The sequence below is a fragment of the Scardinius erythrophthalmus genome (assembly GCF_964197995.2).
Source record: "Scardinius erythrophthalmus genome assembly, chromosome: 25".
Lineage (NCBI taxonomy): Eukaryota > Metazoa > Chordata > Actinopteri > Cypriniformes > Leuciscidae > Scardinius > Scardinius erythrophthalmus.
In genome coordinates, this window is record NC_138245.1 from 6,992,673 (window position 1) to 7,006,371 (window position 13,699).

The window sequence follows — 13,699 nt, forward strand, 5'->3', positions numbered from 1 at the left end:
TCAGTTGGGGGCCAGTTCTCCTCTGGCGTTTATGAAGTAGAGACCGGATTTAACTGTAAGATTAAAATATTATATGAATGCCTGGCTGAAGAGATGCGTCTTTAATCTAGTTTTAAACTGGGAGAGCGAATCTGAGCAACGAACAGTATCAGGAAGGCTATTCCAGAGTTTTGGTGCTAAATGTGAAAATGCTCTCCCTCCTTTGGTGGATCTGGATATCCTAGGTATGACCAGAAGCCTCGAATTTAGTGATCTTAAAGAGCGCGATGGATTATAGGGCGATAGAAGATCCGTTAAATAAACTGGAGCTAAGCCGTTTAGGGCTTTATAAGTCAGTAGCAATACCTTGTAATTAATACGGAACTTTATAGGTAACCAATGTAGTGATGATAAAATTGGTGTTATATGGTCAAACTTTCTTGATCTAGTAAGAACTCTAGCGGCGGCATTTTGGACTAACTGTAGCTTGTTTATTGAGGATGCAGGACAACCAGCTAATAAAGCATTACAGTAATCTAGTCTCGAGGTCATGAATGCATGAACTAGCTTTTCTGCATCAGAAACAGATAGCATATTACGTAATTTAGCAATATTTCTAAGGTGAAAAAATGCTGTTTTTGTAACATATGAAATATGATTTTCAAAAGACAAGTTACAATCTAATATAACACCCAGGTCTTTTACTGTAGAGGATAAAGTAACAGGACACCCTACTATGTTAAAGTTGTATTGTGAGAGGTTTTGTGGGCGGTTTTTTGAACCGATAAGTATTACCTCTGTCTTATCTGGATTTAATAAAAGAAAATTGTGCGTCATCCAATCTTTTATATCTTTAACACACTCTGTCAATTTGGATAATTTAGCGTTTTCATCCGGCCGTGATGAAATATATAGTTGAGTGTCATCAGCATAACAATGGAAACTAATTCCATGTTTCCTTATAATATTTCCAAGTGGCAGCATATATATTGAGAATAATAGAGGGCCTAACACAGATCCTTGCGGCACTCCATAGTTTACTGGAGTTATGATCGATTTTTCTCCGTTTAAATAGACAAAATGGTAGCGGTCAGATAGGTATGATCTGAACCAGCTTAATGCTTGTCCTTGAACACCGGTATAGTTTTGTAGCCGATCTAAGAGTATTGTGTGATCTATAGTATCGAACGCAGCACTAAGATCAAGTAAAACTAGTATTGAGATACAGCCTTGGTCAGAAGCTAAGAGTAAATCATTTGTGATTTTAACGAGCGCAGTTTCAGTGCTATGATGCGGCCTGAACCCAGACTGAAACTTTTCATAGGTGTCATTTTCTTGCAAGAAAGAGCCCAGTTGGGCAGACACAACTTTTTCTAATATTTTGGACATAAAAGGAAGATTTGAAATGGGTCTATAATTTGCTAGGTTATTTGGGTCTAATTGTGGTTTCTTAATGAGTGGTTTTATAACTGCCAATTTAAATGTTCTTGGAACATGACCTAAAGATAAAGACGAGTTAATAATATTGAGGAGAGGCTCTTCCACTATAGGTAACACTTCTTTCAATAGTTTAGTTGGTATGGGATCTAATAAACATGTTGTTTTAGAGGAAATGATATATTTATTTAACTCTTTTTGTTCTATAGTTGTAAAGCACTGTAATTGTTCTTGCGGGGTGATAATCGAGGCTGAATTATAAGGCGCGATTGAAGATTGAACGTTTACAATTGTGGATCTGATGTTTTCTATTTTCTCAGTGAAAAAATTCATGAAATCATTACTACTAAACTGTAACGGAATATTTTGTTCAGGTGACGCTTGTTTATTTGTTAGTCTCGCCACGGTGTTAAATAAGAACCTAGGATTGTTTTGGTTATTTTCTATTAGTTTGCGGAGATGCTCAGCCCTGGCCGCTTTTAGGGCCTTTTTATAGCGTGACGTACTGTCTTTCCAAGCGATTCTAAAAACCTCTAAATTAGTTTGTTTCCATTTACGCTCTAAATTACGGGTTTCTCTCTTTAGAACACGAGTAGTATTGTTGTACCATGGTGCTTTAATTTTCTCTCTGACCTTTTTTAGTCTCATAGGTGCAACAATATCCCATTTTCCAGAGAGAACGGTGCTCATAGTGCTGGTTAGTTCGTCTAGTTCATCTGTTTGTTTAGGTTCAGGCAGCAGCTGAGACAGATCCGATAAGCAATTTGAAAAATTATCTATGGTGGATGGAAGGATTGTTCTGCCTAATCGATAACGCGGCGCAGCATGATATATTACCGGGGTACGTAATATGCAAGTTACCATGTAATGGTCAGTTACATCATCACTTTGCGGAATGATATCTATATCGGTTGGATCGGTTCCATGTGATATAATTAAATCGAGTGTATGATTAAAACGATGAGTTGGTCCGGTAACGTTTTGCTTAACCCCAAAGGAGTTTAATAAGTCTATAAACGCAGCCCCTAACGTATCATTTTGATTATCTACGTGTATGTTAAAATCTCCAACAATTAATATTTTATCGACATTGACCAATAGATCTGAGAGAAAATTTGCAAATTCTTTTAGGAAATCAGCGTAAGGCCCTGGTGGTCTATATACGGTAGCCAAGGCTAAAGATAATAGGGATGTTTTTCTATCATCTAAGAGCGTAACATTTAGTACAAGTACTTCAAATGAAATAAACTTATAACCCGTTTTCTGAGTAACATTGAGAATATCTCTATAGATAGTTGCAATACCGCCGCCACGACCAATCAGACGGGGCTCGTGCTTATAGGAGTATCCTGATGGAGTAGACTCATTTAGACCGAAATAATCATTTGGTTTAAGCCAGGTTTCAGTAAGGCAAAGTACATCTATGCTATTATCTGTGACTATTTCATTTACAATAACTGCCTTAGGTGTGAGTGATCTAATGTTTAAAAGACCTAGCTTTAGAAATTGTTTTTGTTTACTAATAGCAACATTTTCTGTTTTAATAACAATTAGATTTTTTCTAGATCCTGCAGTAGATTTATTATTTGATCGCACTAAACGAGGAATAGACACAGTTTCTATGCAATGTTCTACACTACTATTTATATCAGTTAATTTGGTGCAGCAGAGACTATGATTTGGACTTTTGGTTACTAGTCAAAAGGTATTTAACATTTTCGATCAGATTCCTGAAGTCTTTCTTCAGAACTTCCGTCTGGCGCAGCCTGATGTCGTTCACTCCCGCGTGCAATACCAAAGTTCCGACGCGCTCGTTATCGTTCAGAATCTCGGGAACGCGAGCAGCGATTTCAGAAACACGAGCACCAGGAAAGCAGTGACTGTGCACCTTATTTTTACCTGATGTAGCATGGACGTGCCGAACAATGGAATCACCGATGATCAAAGCATCGCGTTCTGTTTCGCGAAGAGCGGAGAAGCGGTTTTGTGTGGATAACTCGAAAACCGGGAGGGTGAGAGAACATTGTGCTTGGTACATTTACATCTTCAAACCAAACCTGGGTCTCCAGCCGACAAGTTTAAATCATGTCTGGCTGGCGCCTTTGCCATAATGTTTAGGCATTAGGTCAGTAGGTGGAGAGTAGACGGTCTTTTGTGACTATTTGAACACATTCGACCACATGAGCGTCTATACTATGAAAGCAATCCAGTCAAATGTGTTTTCGACTACCTGTGGAAGTGGTCGAATGTGAACAAGCTCAAAGCATTTTAAAACCTGTATTTAGCGTCGTCCACTTGTGATCCGATCGACCAAAACGCATCTTAATACCTATTATGCTCAACAAGGCTGCATTTATTGAATCAAAAATACAGTGCATACAGTAATAGTGAAATATTTCCAATACAAAATTAAAAATAACCGTTTTGTTTTTTAATATATTTAAGAATGTCATTTATTTCTGTGATGGCAAAGCTTCAATGATCCTTCTGAAAAAATTATAATATGCGGATTTGGTGTCATGAAACATGAACGGGCATGGTTGTGCTACTATATATTTTTTGTGGAAACGTTTTTTTGTGTGTGCTTTTTTTAAACAATATAAATAATTTGTAATTATTATCTCTCTCTTATTTTCTCTCTTTAGGATGATTATGTTTTAGAAGTTCGTCATTTTCAGTGCCCAAAATGGCCAAACCCTGACGCTCCCATTAGCAGCACCTTTGAGCTCATCAATGTCATCAAAGAAGAGGCCATGACCAGAGATGGACCCACTATAGTGCATGATGAGTAAGTAATGCTCTTTTAATCCAAATTTGCCTCTTTTAATTTACAGTTTGGCTTAGAAAACCTGTTTAAGCCTGATAACTGTCTCTGGCTTTAGGGGTTGGAGTGAGAGAAACATTTGATTCAATCACAATTTGCAAACTAACCATCTGATATAGTATGTCAGAAATGGAACATACTATAAAACATTTTCATGTTTTGTGACTTGATTCATACGTATGCACTTAACTTCGCCAACAATAATACATACTTTTTGTAGCTAGCAGACATATTGATATTCAGCCTTATAAATTTTCAAACATTCGCTCTTGATAGATCAGCTTTTTTGGTCATCCTTCATGTTCAGCTCCTTCTAGAAATTTGATGGAGGCAGAGTGGAAAGTGTGAGTGGAAACGAGAGGCCTTCCGTTTCGAGACTACAAAGAGTTCACATTCCTTCAAGACAGAAGTAGCTCTCTGTCAAACACCAGGGAGACGGCGAGCGCAGAAATAACTCCACAGTAGAGCCAGATCCTTGCTTCTGTCAACAGCTCCTGCAGGAGGAGCATTTGACGGACTAGCATATCTTCACCGCTAATGAACGCAATGCTAATTAAGACTGCCATCTTTTGGAAAGCTCTTAGGGGTGATACCACAGTAACATTACACATTTTGAAAAGCTCAATTAGTCCGCCATGTTTATCAGATGAGGCAAGCTAACCACATTAACATAATGAATAAACATGAAGGGGCCATTGTTAATCGTTTTGTTGCAAAGTGATGTCTGTTGAAATTAAGGAATACTCATTAGAGCTAATTGGATCACAGCGCCTTAGTGTGTCAAACAATAGAAACAGTAATGGATTCGATTCCCATTGATTTAAATATAGTGTTTATGGTGGGAGATGTTGCACTGCTGTCAGAGAGAGAAGCAAGAACATAAGATGAAATGAGACAGAAAATGGCCTGTACCATGATCTATAAAAAGCATCTTATTTAGATGCTTGGTTGAATTTATTTCTCTTTTTTTATTCTTTTTTTTTATTTATTTAAATAAATAAATACTACACTACACTTTAGTTTCATGAGAACATAAAGGTCTTAAAGTTATTAAAAAAAAATCCTCATGCACATTCTTGGTCATATTTTGCATGATTTTATATATATATTAGATTAAAAACTTGAAAAACTTAAAAGACAAAAATTAGAAATGTTGCTTCGGTAACTAACTCAAATAAATACGTTTAAGTAAAAGCTCCTAAAATTTAAAACTGAAATAAAAATAAATTAACCTTAATAAAATATGTTAAACGATACAAATGACAAATGCATATAACAAAATTACTAAACAAACTAAAATTGATTGAATGAAAACTGAAAATATAAAAATAAAAGCTAATTTAAATATTAATAAATACTATAATAGTAGTATATAAATAATACAAAAAAACCTGTCTGACATCACCAATCCCACATTTTTAACCTCATCCTTTAACTTCTTGTCACTTAGACACAACATGTCATGTTCCAGTCAATTCTCAAAGAAACAATAATAGAAATAAAAGTCCTGCTCTACACTTTATTTCTTGTTTAATATTTTTTAAACTTGGCATATGACACATTATAAGGCTTTACTCACACTAGGCGATCTGAACCGTGCTGGAGGATGTTTGGCCCCAAAAGTCTGGTTCATTTTCATGGTTTCACATGGTTCATGTGATCGCTGCCGGACCGGTTGGGCTCGGGTGCAGTACCCATGTAGTGTGATGTACAGACAGTAGCTCAAACAGTAGAGCGTTGGCGCTTGTACCTCCAAAGTCATGGGTTCGATTCCCAGGGAAAGCAAGAACTGATAAGAATGTAAATGTGTACTTTGAAATGCAATAGTAAAGTAAAAGCGTCTGCCAAATGCATGAATGTAGAGCACGAAACAGCTACTACTCTTGTGTGTTCACTACTGTTATCATGACGACAGCAAACATCTTCTGTTACTACTTGGATAGTACACTTTTCAATTCGAGTAAATTTAGATTTATAACTGGTCTGTTTTCACCTTATTGATGAACATGAATCATAGTTAGAGAGTAAAGCTGCAAATTCCTCCATCAGCGTCAGTTGCCTCCGTAATAATCTTCAAGTGAAAATCGCTGTGCTGTGATAAATCTATTAAGTCTATTAGCGAAAGCGATTTTCCTCATGTTTTCTTCAAAACAAAAGTGCCTAGTGTGAGTACACCCTAAGAGGGGAAATGGGTTGCACAACATTTCTGTTTATATATTATGTGTGTGGACAGGTTTGGTGCAGTGTCTGCTGGGATGTTATGTGCTCTCACCACACTGTCACAGCAGCTGGAGAGTGAAGGAGCTGTGGGCGTCTATCAGGTGGCCAAGATGATCAACCTCATGAGACCAGGGGTCTTTACCGACATTGTAAGTGTTTATATTGAGCTTTATAGATTTATACTGGTCATATTTAAAGGTTTAGTTCAAACACACACTCACCCGCAAACCTTAATGACTTTATTTCTTCTACAGAATACAAAAGCAACCTCTGGCTGGGTGAATTTAGTTTGCCAGTAAATTGACACTCACTTTAATGCTTAATAAGGCATACATTTTTTTACCAAAACGAAATTGATCAGCAAGCATTATTTTACAGAGCCCCATACATAACATGCCGAGAAAAAAAACAGGATTTGATCCATGACTAATTCATTTGTTAGAACAAAGTATTACAGCGTGGCGACGATTGAACTAAAACGAGGAAACGGATTAATAAATTGTTGCCACTAATTTGTTCGCACAACGTTTTTTGTTCCCAAATTGCAACAAATTAGTACAACAATGTCACGATTCGGCTAAACCGAGGGAACAAATTATTAAAATGTGGCCACAAATCCGTTCACACGACTTCTCGAATTACAACAGATTTGTACAATGTGGCCTAAAACAAAGGAATAAATTAGTAAAATGTGTCCAAAAAATGAATTAGAATGAATTAGTACAATGTTGTCACGATTTAATCATGGGAACGAATTCTTAATTTGTGGCCACGATATCTGTTTTTTTCTTCTGGATGTTATGCACAGGATCATATTATTTAATCCATTTTCACAGGAAAACTGTAATCCCCGTATACCATTCAGCACTTCACACTCCAGTCCAGTAAGTGACGGAATTGTTACATTTCTGCCCCCTACTGGACTGGAGGTGGAATGAGGGAGCAGAGCCATATCTAGAGACCAGAATTCCATAGAGAACATCCTAGTCAAATCAGGCATCACTTTTTTTGTTTTGTTTATTGCTTTCAGAAAATGTCCAAATCTAGTTTTCTAAAGGAAACATTCATTTTCTCCAAACCTTCCCTCTCTGCCCCATTCCATAGTCATGTTTTATGTCTCCCTCTGTTTTTCAGGAACAGTACCAGTACCTTTACAAAGCTATGCTCAGTCTGATAAGCACGAAAGAGAACGGATCCAGCCCCATGTCCCTGGACAGAAACGGCAGTATGGCCATGTCTGACGAATCGGACCCGGCTGAAAGCATGGAGTCCCTCGTCTAAAGCCCCCGAAGAGGCACTTAATCTAACTTTGTAAAACTTCAAGGACTAAGACAGACTTTTTCTGAGGCCTTTTTTGCCAGAACTCTTGGTTAAAAGAATAACCTGATTACTTTTTTACACTGATAAAAAGTTTTTGATATTTATTTTTTCGCCATTTTATGTCTTAATGTTATCCTACTGAACATTTGCACCAACGTTTTTTGAGTTCACGACAAACAAAACAAAATGAAACACAGTTCTGTCTAGTTTGCACTATGAAACTATCAGTGTTACTGCCTACTCCACCATCTCGACCACAGTTGGTCTCTCTCGCTCACTTGAGCTCTCACTGTCACGCCCTTGTTTTGACATTCCATAATAAAGCTGCTTTCCGAAGCTTGCGAAATGACCTCCACAGACGAAAGACGTTTTTCCACGCACACCTCAGAAGCTGGAAAAAGAGATTAATCCCACGTCCAACTTGCGAAGACTCACCACAAAACGTCAGATTCACAGATGAAAGACCATATGAGCAATATGGCCTGCTAGTTTTGGTTTGTTTATTTGCTTTCGCACCCCAAATAGTAGATCTATTCATTATGCTTCTAATTAAACCCATATTTACTTTCGAAAAGGTGGTATTAAAACAGCTACTGTGAACTTTTGTATGATTCATATTCTGCTTTTAATATATATGAATATATGGTATATCATGATAACTTGTGCTTTTGTAAATGTTAACTGTCACAGTCACTGCGCTCGGTTGAAGGACCCCCAGAGCTCATGACTTCTCTAGCCCCCCCTGCTGGTTTGATTTCACCATTGCTTTATGCTGCAAGCTGCTACTTGTGTCACTTGAGTGCAACCGGGCAGGTAATGATATCATGTGACGCATTACCTATGGACTCATAATGTAGGAGTTAATTCTGTTATTTGCCCACTTCATTTTGTAATTTTATACTGCTCTACTTTGTCCTTTTATTTTTTAAATAGTTCTCTGTCACAAGCCGTCCCATCACTTTGAGAATAATGTATACAAGTCTCTCGATGCCTTCTGTACAGTCTCATTTCACCTCGGCAGGTGTGTGTATGTGTGTGTGTGATATAGGTGTGTGTTGTGTTTGGTATTGACTGGTTTTACTAGAACCCTGTAGACTCTGTCTAAACATTTCTTCACTTAACAGACTTCTTACAGTATCGAAGATCCTCAGATACACTAGGGAAGACGGTCACTGTAATATCATAAACTGTTCTCTCATGCCATACAGCACAAAGGCCTTGCTAAAGTAACATTAGAATCAGTCTTAAAAACAGGGGACCCGTGATTCATTAATTTTTACCAAAGACTAAACTGTCATTCACTTCATTCACGAAACACGTGGGAAAGTTTTTTTTTTATTGTTGGGTAAAGCCGTTTTAAAAAGAATGTTTTTGGAAGTGTCTGGAAAAAGGATGAAAAGGACGATTCCACAGGCAAAATAATGTTTTATGTTTTTTGTTTTGATTTTAGTTTTTTCTTTGTCAAAATTGTTCCACTAAAGACATTAGTCACCTTTGTTTTTTATGTTGCAAGTGAATGAGAATGTATACTATTACTGATTTCTTTTGAAGAAAAAAGCTGTTGAATTTTTGTTTGTCTTTTGAAATGCTTTAGAAAGATTGAAATCGTTATGCTGTTAAGATGGAGAAGACCAACACTGAAGGTGTTTATTCTGTTAATATCTTGTTTCTCCTAAGAAGGAGGGCGAAAAATGAAGTCATATCTCTCCAACATTTGGGGTAATATTCTGACTCTGCACGTACGGTCATTGGAGGTGACAAGCTGCATTTCTAAATCTTTTCTTACCTTTATGTCCTGTGGTGTCCCCTTTTTTCCCTTTTCTTGCCCTAGCATTATTTGTGGGTTGCATTTGCAAATATATTTACATTATCATGTACATATCTTTTGTTGCTTCATTAACCCATCGCTCTCTGAAAGCTTTGTATCCTGGCATATAGTCGCAAACTTTATATTTTCATATAAATCAACTTTATTTGGTTTTTAGTTTTGTGTTTAGTTCTCATATTGATGGTTAACACAAAATGTCCCCAGATCCTTCAGAAGGTGGCTGACATCATATTCCAAACACACTCACAACAATCATAAACTAAGGCAGTGATTGTTTTGTTTCTTTGCCCCCCCCCCCCCCCCCTTTGAATCTAAATAAAATCTGTTTCATTGTCCAGAAGTGCAATAGAATAGCTCTTGTAAGAATAATTCTCCCGTGCAAAGCAGGTGTGTGTCACCATCATATCCTCTTTTTGTAATCTGGAATAACACACAAATTTTCTTTATTTTTTTTTGGTTGTTGTTTCTTTCTCTCTCTCTTTTTTTTCTTTTGTTGAAAGCTATATCAAAGCATTCTATTATAGTGTTATTTAATATGTAAATTGTATTGCTATACATAAAATAAAATATGAGTTTTGATGTACTTTAAGTAAATCTCCATGTTGTACATTGTGTGGAGTGAGTCTATGCTGCTTGATATTTGTTATTTGTATTTAATTGCTTCTTTACAATAGTGTTGTAGTCAAGAAACCGAGACCAAGTCAGGACTAAGACCAGTGTGCGTTGAGACCAAGACAAGACCAAGACTTTGAGGGGTTGAGACCAAGACGAGAACAAAACCAAGACTTTGAGGGGTTGAGACCAAGACTCTGAGGGGTTGAGACCAAGACTTTGAGGGGTTGAGACCAAGACGAGACCAAGACCAAGACTTTGAGGGGTTGAGACCAAGACTCTGAGGGGTTGAGACCAAGACTTTGAGGGGTTGAGACCAAGACGAGAACAAAACCAAGACTTTGAGGGGTTGAGACCAAGACTTTGAGGGGTTGAGACCAAGACGAGACCAAGACCAAGACTTTGAGGGGTTGAGACCAAGACGAGACCAAGACCAAGACTTTGAAGGGTTGAGACCCAGACGAGATCAAGACCAAGACTTGAGGGGTTGAGACCAAGACCAGTGTGTGTTGAGACCAAGACTTTGAGGGGTTGAGACCAAGACCAGTCAGTGTGTGTTGAGACCAAGTCAAGACTTTGAGGGGTTGAGACCAAGACTTTGAGGGGTTGAGACCAAGACAAGACCAATATTTTGAGAGGTTGAGACCAAGACGAGACCAAGACTTTTAGGGGTTGAGACCAAGACAAAGACTTTGACGGGTTTAGACTAGAGCAAGACCAAGACTTTGAGGGCTTGAGACCAAGACAAGACTAAGACTTTGAAGGCTTGAGACCAAGAAAGGACTTGAGACCAAGACGAGACCAAGACTTTGAGGGGTCAAGACAAGACCAAGATTTTGAGGGGATGAGACCAAGACGAGACCAAGACTTTGAGGGGTTAAGGACAATACCAGTGTGTGTTGAGACCAAGACTGAGGGGTTGAGACCAAGACGAGACCAAGACTTTTAGTGGTTGACACCAAGACAAAGACTTTGAGCGGTTAAGACCAGGGCAAGACCAAGACTTTGAGGGCTTGAGACCAAGACAAGACTTTGAGGGATTGAGACCAAGACGAGACCAAGACTTTGAGGGCTTGAGACCAAGAAAGGACTTTGAGGGGTTGAGACCAAGACAAGACCAAGACTTTGAGGGGTTAAGACAAGACCAAGATTTTGAGGGGATGAGACCAAGACGAGACTAGGGATGTCCCGATACCACTTTTTCACTTCCGATACCGATGCCGCAGCTTTGGCTATTTGCCGATACCGATATCAATCCGATATTTTTATTTTATTCTTGAACTAATACTACTAATAATAAAATATAATGGAAGCACTTTCCTCAATTAGCCACTTAAAAACATCTCACTCAAATGGAGAACAAATACTTCTCCAGTATATAGTCCACAACAACAGTTGATAATGAAAGACTGCCAGCCTTTATTCAAAAGACCTTGAGATATGTTTGGTAACCTGAATGAATTTAAAATTAATTTGCTATATTTCAGATCAATATATTTGTTTCCTTTAAATTTTAATTAACTTTAACTTTATTCTCATCTGAATTATAAATAATTTATTTCTGTATAAAATAATACTACTTTTAAAAACACATTTGATTTTCTTTTTTATTCAATGTAGAATGTGTAACTTAAAAATAAACAGATTAGTGCTCTGTTTTAGGACAAGAAATGAAAACCAATGCAATGATGAATGTCCAAAAAGATGAGATCATTTTTGCTTTTAAACAGCGTGTGTGTGCGTGTGTGTGTGTGTGTGTGTGTGTGTGTGTGTGTGTGTGTGTGTGTGTGTGTGTGTGTGTGTGTGTGTGTGTGTGTGTGTGTGTGTGTGTGTGTGTGTGTGTGTGTGTGTGTGTGTGTGTGTGTGTGTGTGTGTGTGTGTGATTTTGGTTGGGTGACAGTTACAGTTTGACAAGAGTTTACAGTTTGACAAAAGCACAATGTTGGGTTTTACACAAATATAAACACTTTTTCCAGTTTTAATGATGTCCTGTATGAAAATGACGGAGTATGTTTTTTTGTTTCCACTGTTCGATCGCGCCCGTGCCTCTCTCTCTGACACACACACACACACACACACCAGCATTGCAATCTTGACATCGCAGCCTGTTCATTTTGCTGCGTTCACACCAAAACGCGAATAGAGCATCAAATTTGCGTCTATCGCGTCTAGTTCGATGCTTGAACAGTTTGAATCCATTCGTGCGTCCAAAGCGAATAGGACGCGCCACGCGCGTATAACGGTACGTTCACACGGGGCATCAGCGTCAACGCTTGACGGAAGGCGTGGCTGAAGTTTGGCACTGACGCCATGGTCATAGCAGCGTCAGCCAATGAAATTTAAAATGTATCCTCAGTTTGCAGCTCTTGAACAGGATGAACGTGATTGGCTGCCGCCTGGCTACTGTATTTGCATAGAGCGATCCTATTGGCTGACGCTTCCGTCTGCGGCGCTTCACTGGCGTTGCTCGCGGCAGAAGTTGAAAAATTCTCAACTTCTGCCGCAAGCAACGCCAGTGAAGCACCGCCGACGGATCCACAATTCTTTTCGGCAACGCTTGACGTCACCCATTCAAAGTCAATGGGAAGCGTTGACGCTGACGCCCCGTGTGAACGTACCGTAATGATAAAGTGAGCGTTTGAAGCGATATAGACGCGCGCTCAGAGCTAAGGCGGGCTACAGATTAGGTGTCCCTAAAGAACCCGCATATGCGCATATATAACAGTAACGTTAGTTTCGTATTACATTAATTAATGTGCACGCGAGATTTATTTATTTTTATACCGTGTATTCTCTGTGTAAATCCATGCACCGAACGTACGTTCAGTACGAATACGTACCGTTCCACCCCTAATGGGTATCGGATCATAGGTATCGGATAATTTTTTTTCTCCCCTCCGATATCCGATCTAGCGTTTTGGGCCAGTATCGGCATGATACCGATGCCGTGGATCGGATCGGGACATCCCTAGACGAGACCAAGACTTTGAGGGGTTAAGGACAATACCAGTGTGTGATGAGACCAAGACTGAGGGGTTGAGACCAAGACAAGACCAAGACTTTTAGGGGTTGAGACCAAGACCAAGACTTTGAGGGGTTTAGACCAGGGCAAGACCAAGACTTTGAGGGCTTGAGACCAAGACAAGACTTTGAGGGATTGAGACCAAGATGAGACCAAGACAAGACTTTGAGGGACTGAGACCAAGACGAGACCAAGACTTTTAGGGGTTGAGACCAAGACAAGCCTTTGAGGGGTTTAGACCAGGGCAAGACCAAGACTTTGAGGGGTTGAGACCAAGACGAGACCAAGACTTTGAGGGATTAAGGACAATACCAGTTTGGGTTGAGACCAAGACGAGATCAAGACTTCGAGGGGTTGAGACCAAGACGAGACCAAGACTTTGAGGGGATAAGAACAGTACCAGTGTATGTTAAGACCAAGACGAGAGACCAAGACTTTGAGGGGTTAAGGACAATAC

At 38.9% G+C, this 13,699-nt stretch overlaps 1 protein-coding gene across 1 annotated transcript in view; it reads left to right on the forward strand.

The window, feature by feature from the left end:
• ptprga (protein tyrosine phosphatase receptor type Ga) overlaps positions 1-10,191 on the forward strand; it is a 280,039-nt gene extending 269,848 nt beyond the window's left edge. Inside the window, exons 27-29 of the mRNA XM_081356988.1 lie at positions 4,062-4,204; positions 6,474-6,609; positions 7,595-10,191. Of these exons, the coding sequence (XP_081213114.1) occupies positions 4,062-4,204; positions 6,474-6,609; positions 7,595-7,741 (426 nt within the window). The 3' untranslated portion in view covers positions 7,742-10,191. The remainder of the gene's footprint in view (positions 1-4,061; positions 4,205-6,473; positions 6,610-7,594) is intronic.
• The last annotated feature ends 3,508 nt before the right edge of the window (positions 10,192-13,699 follow it).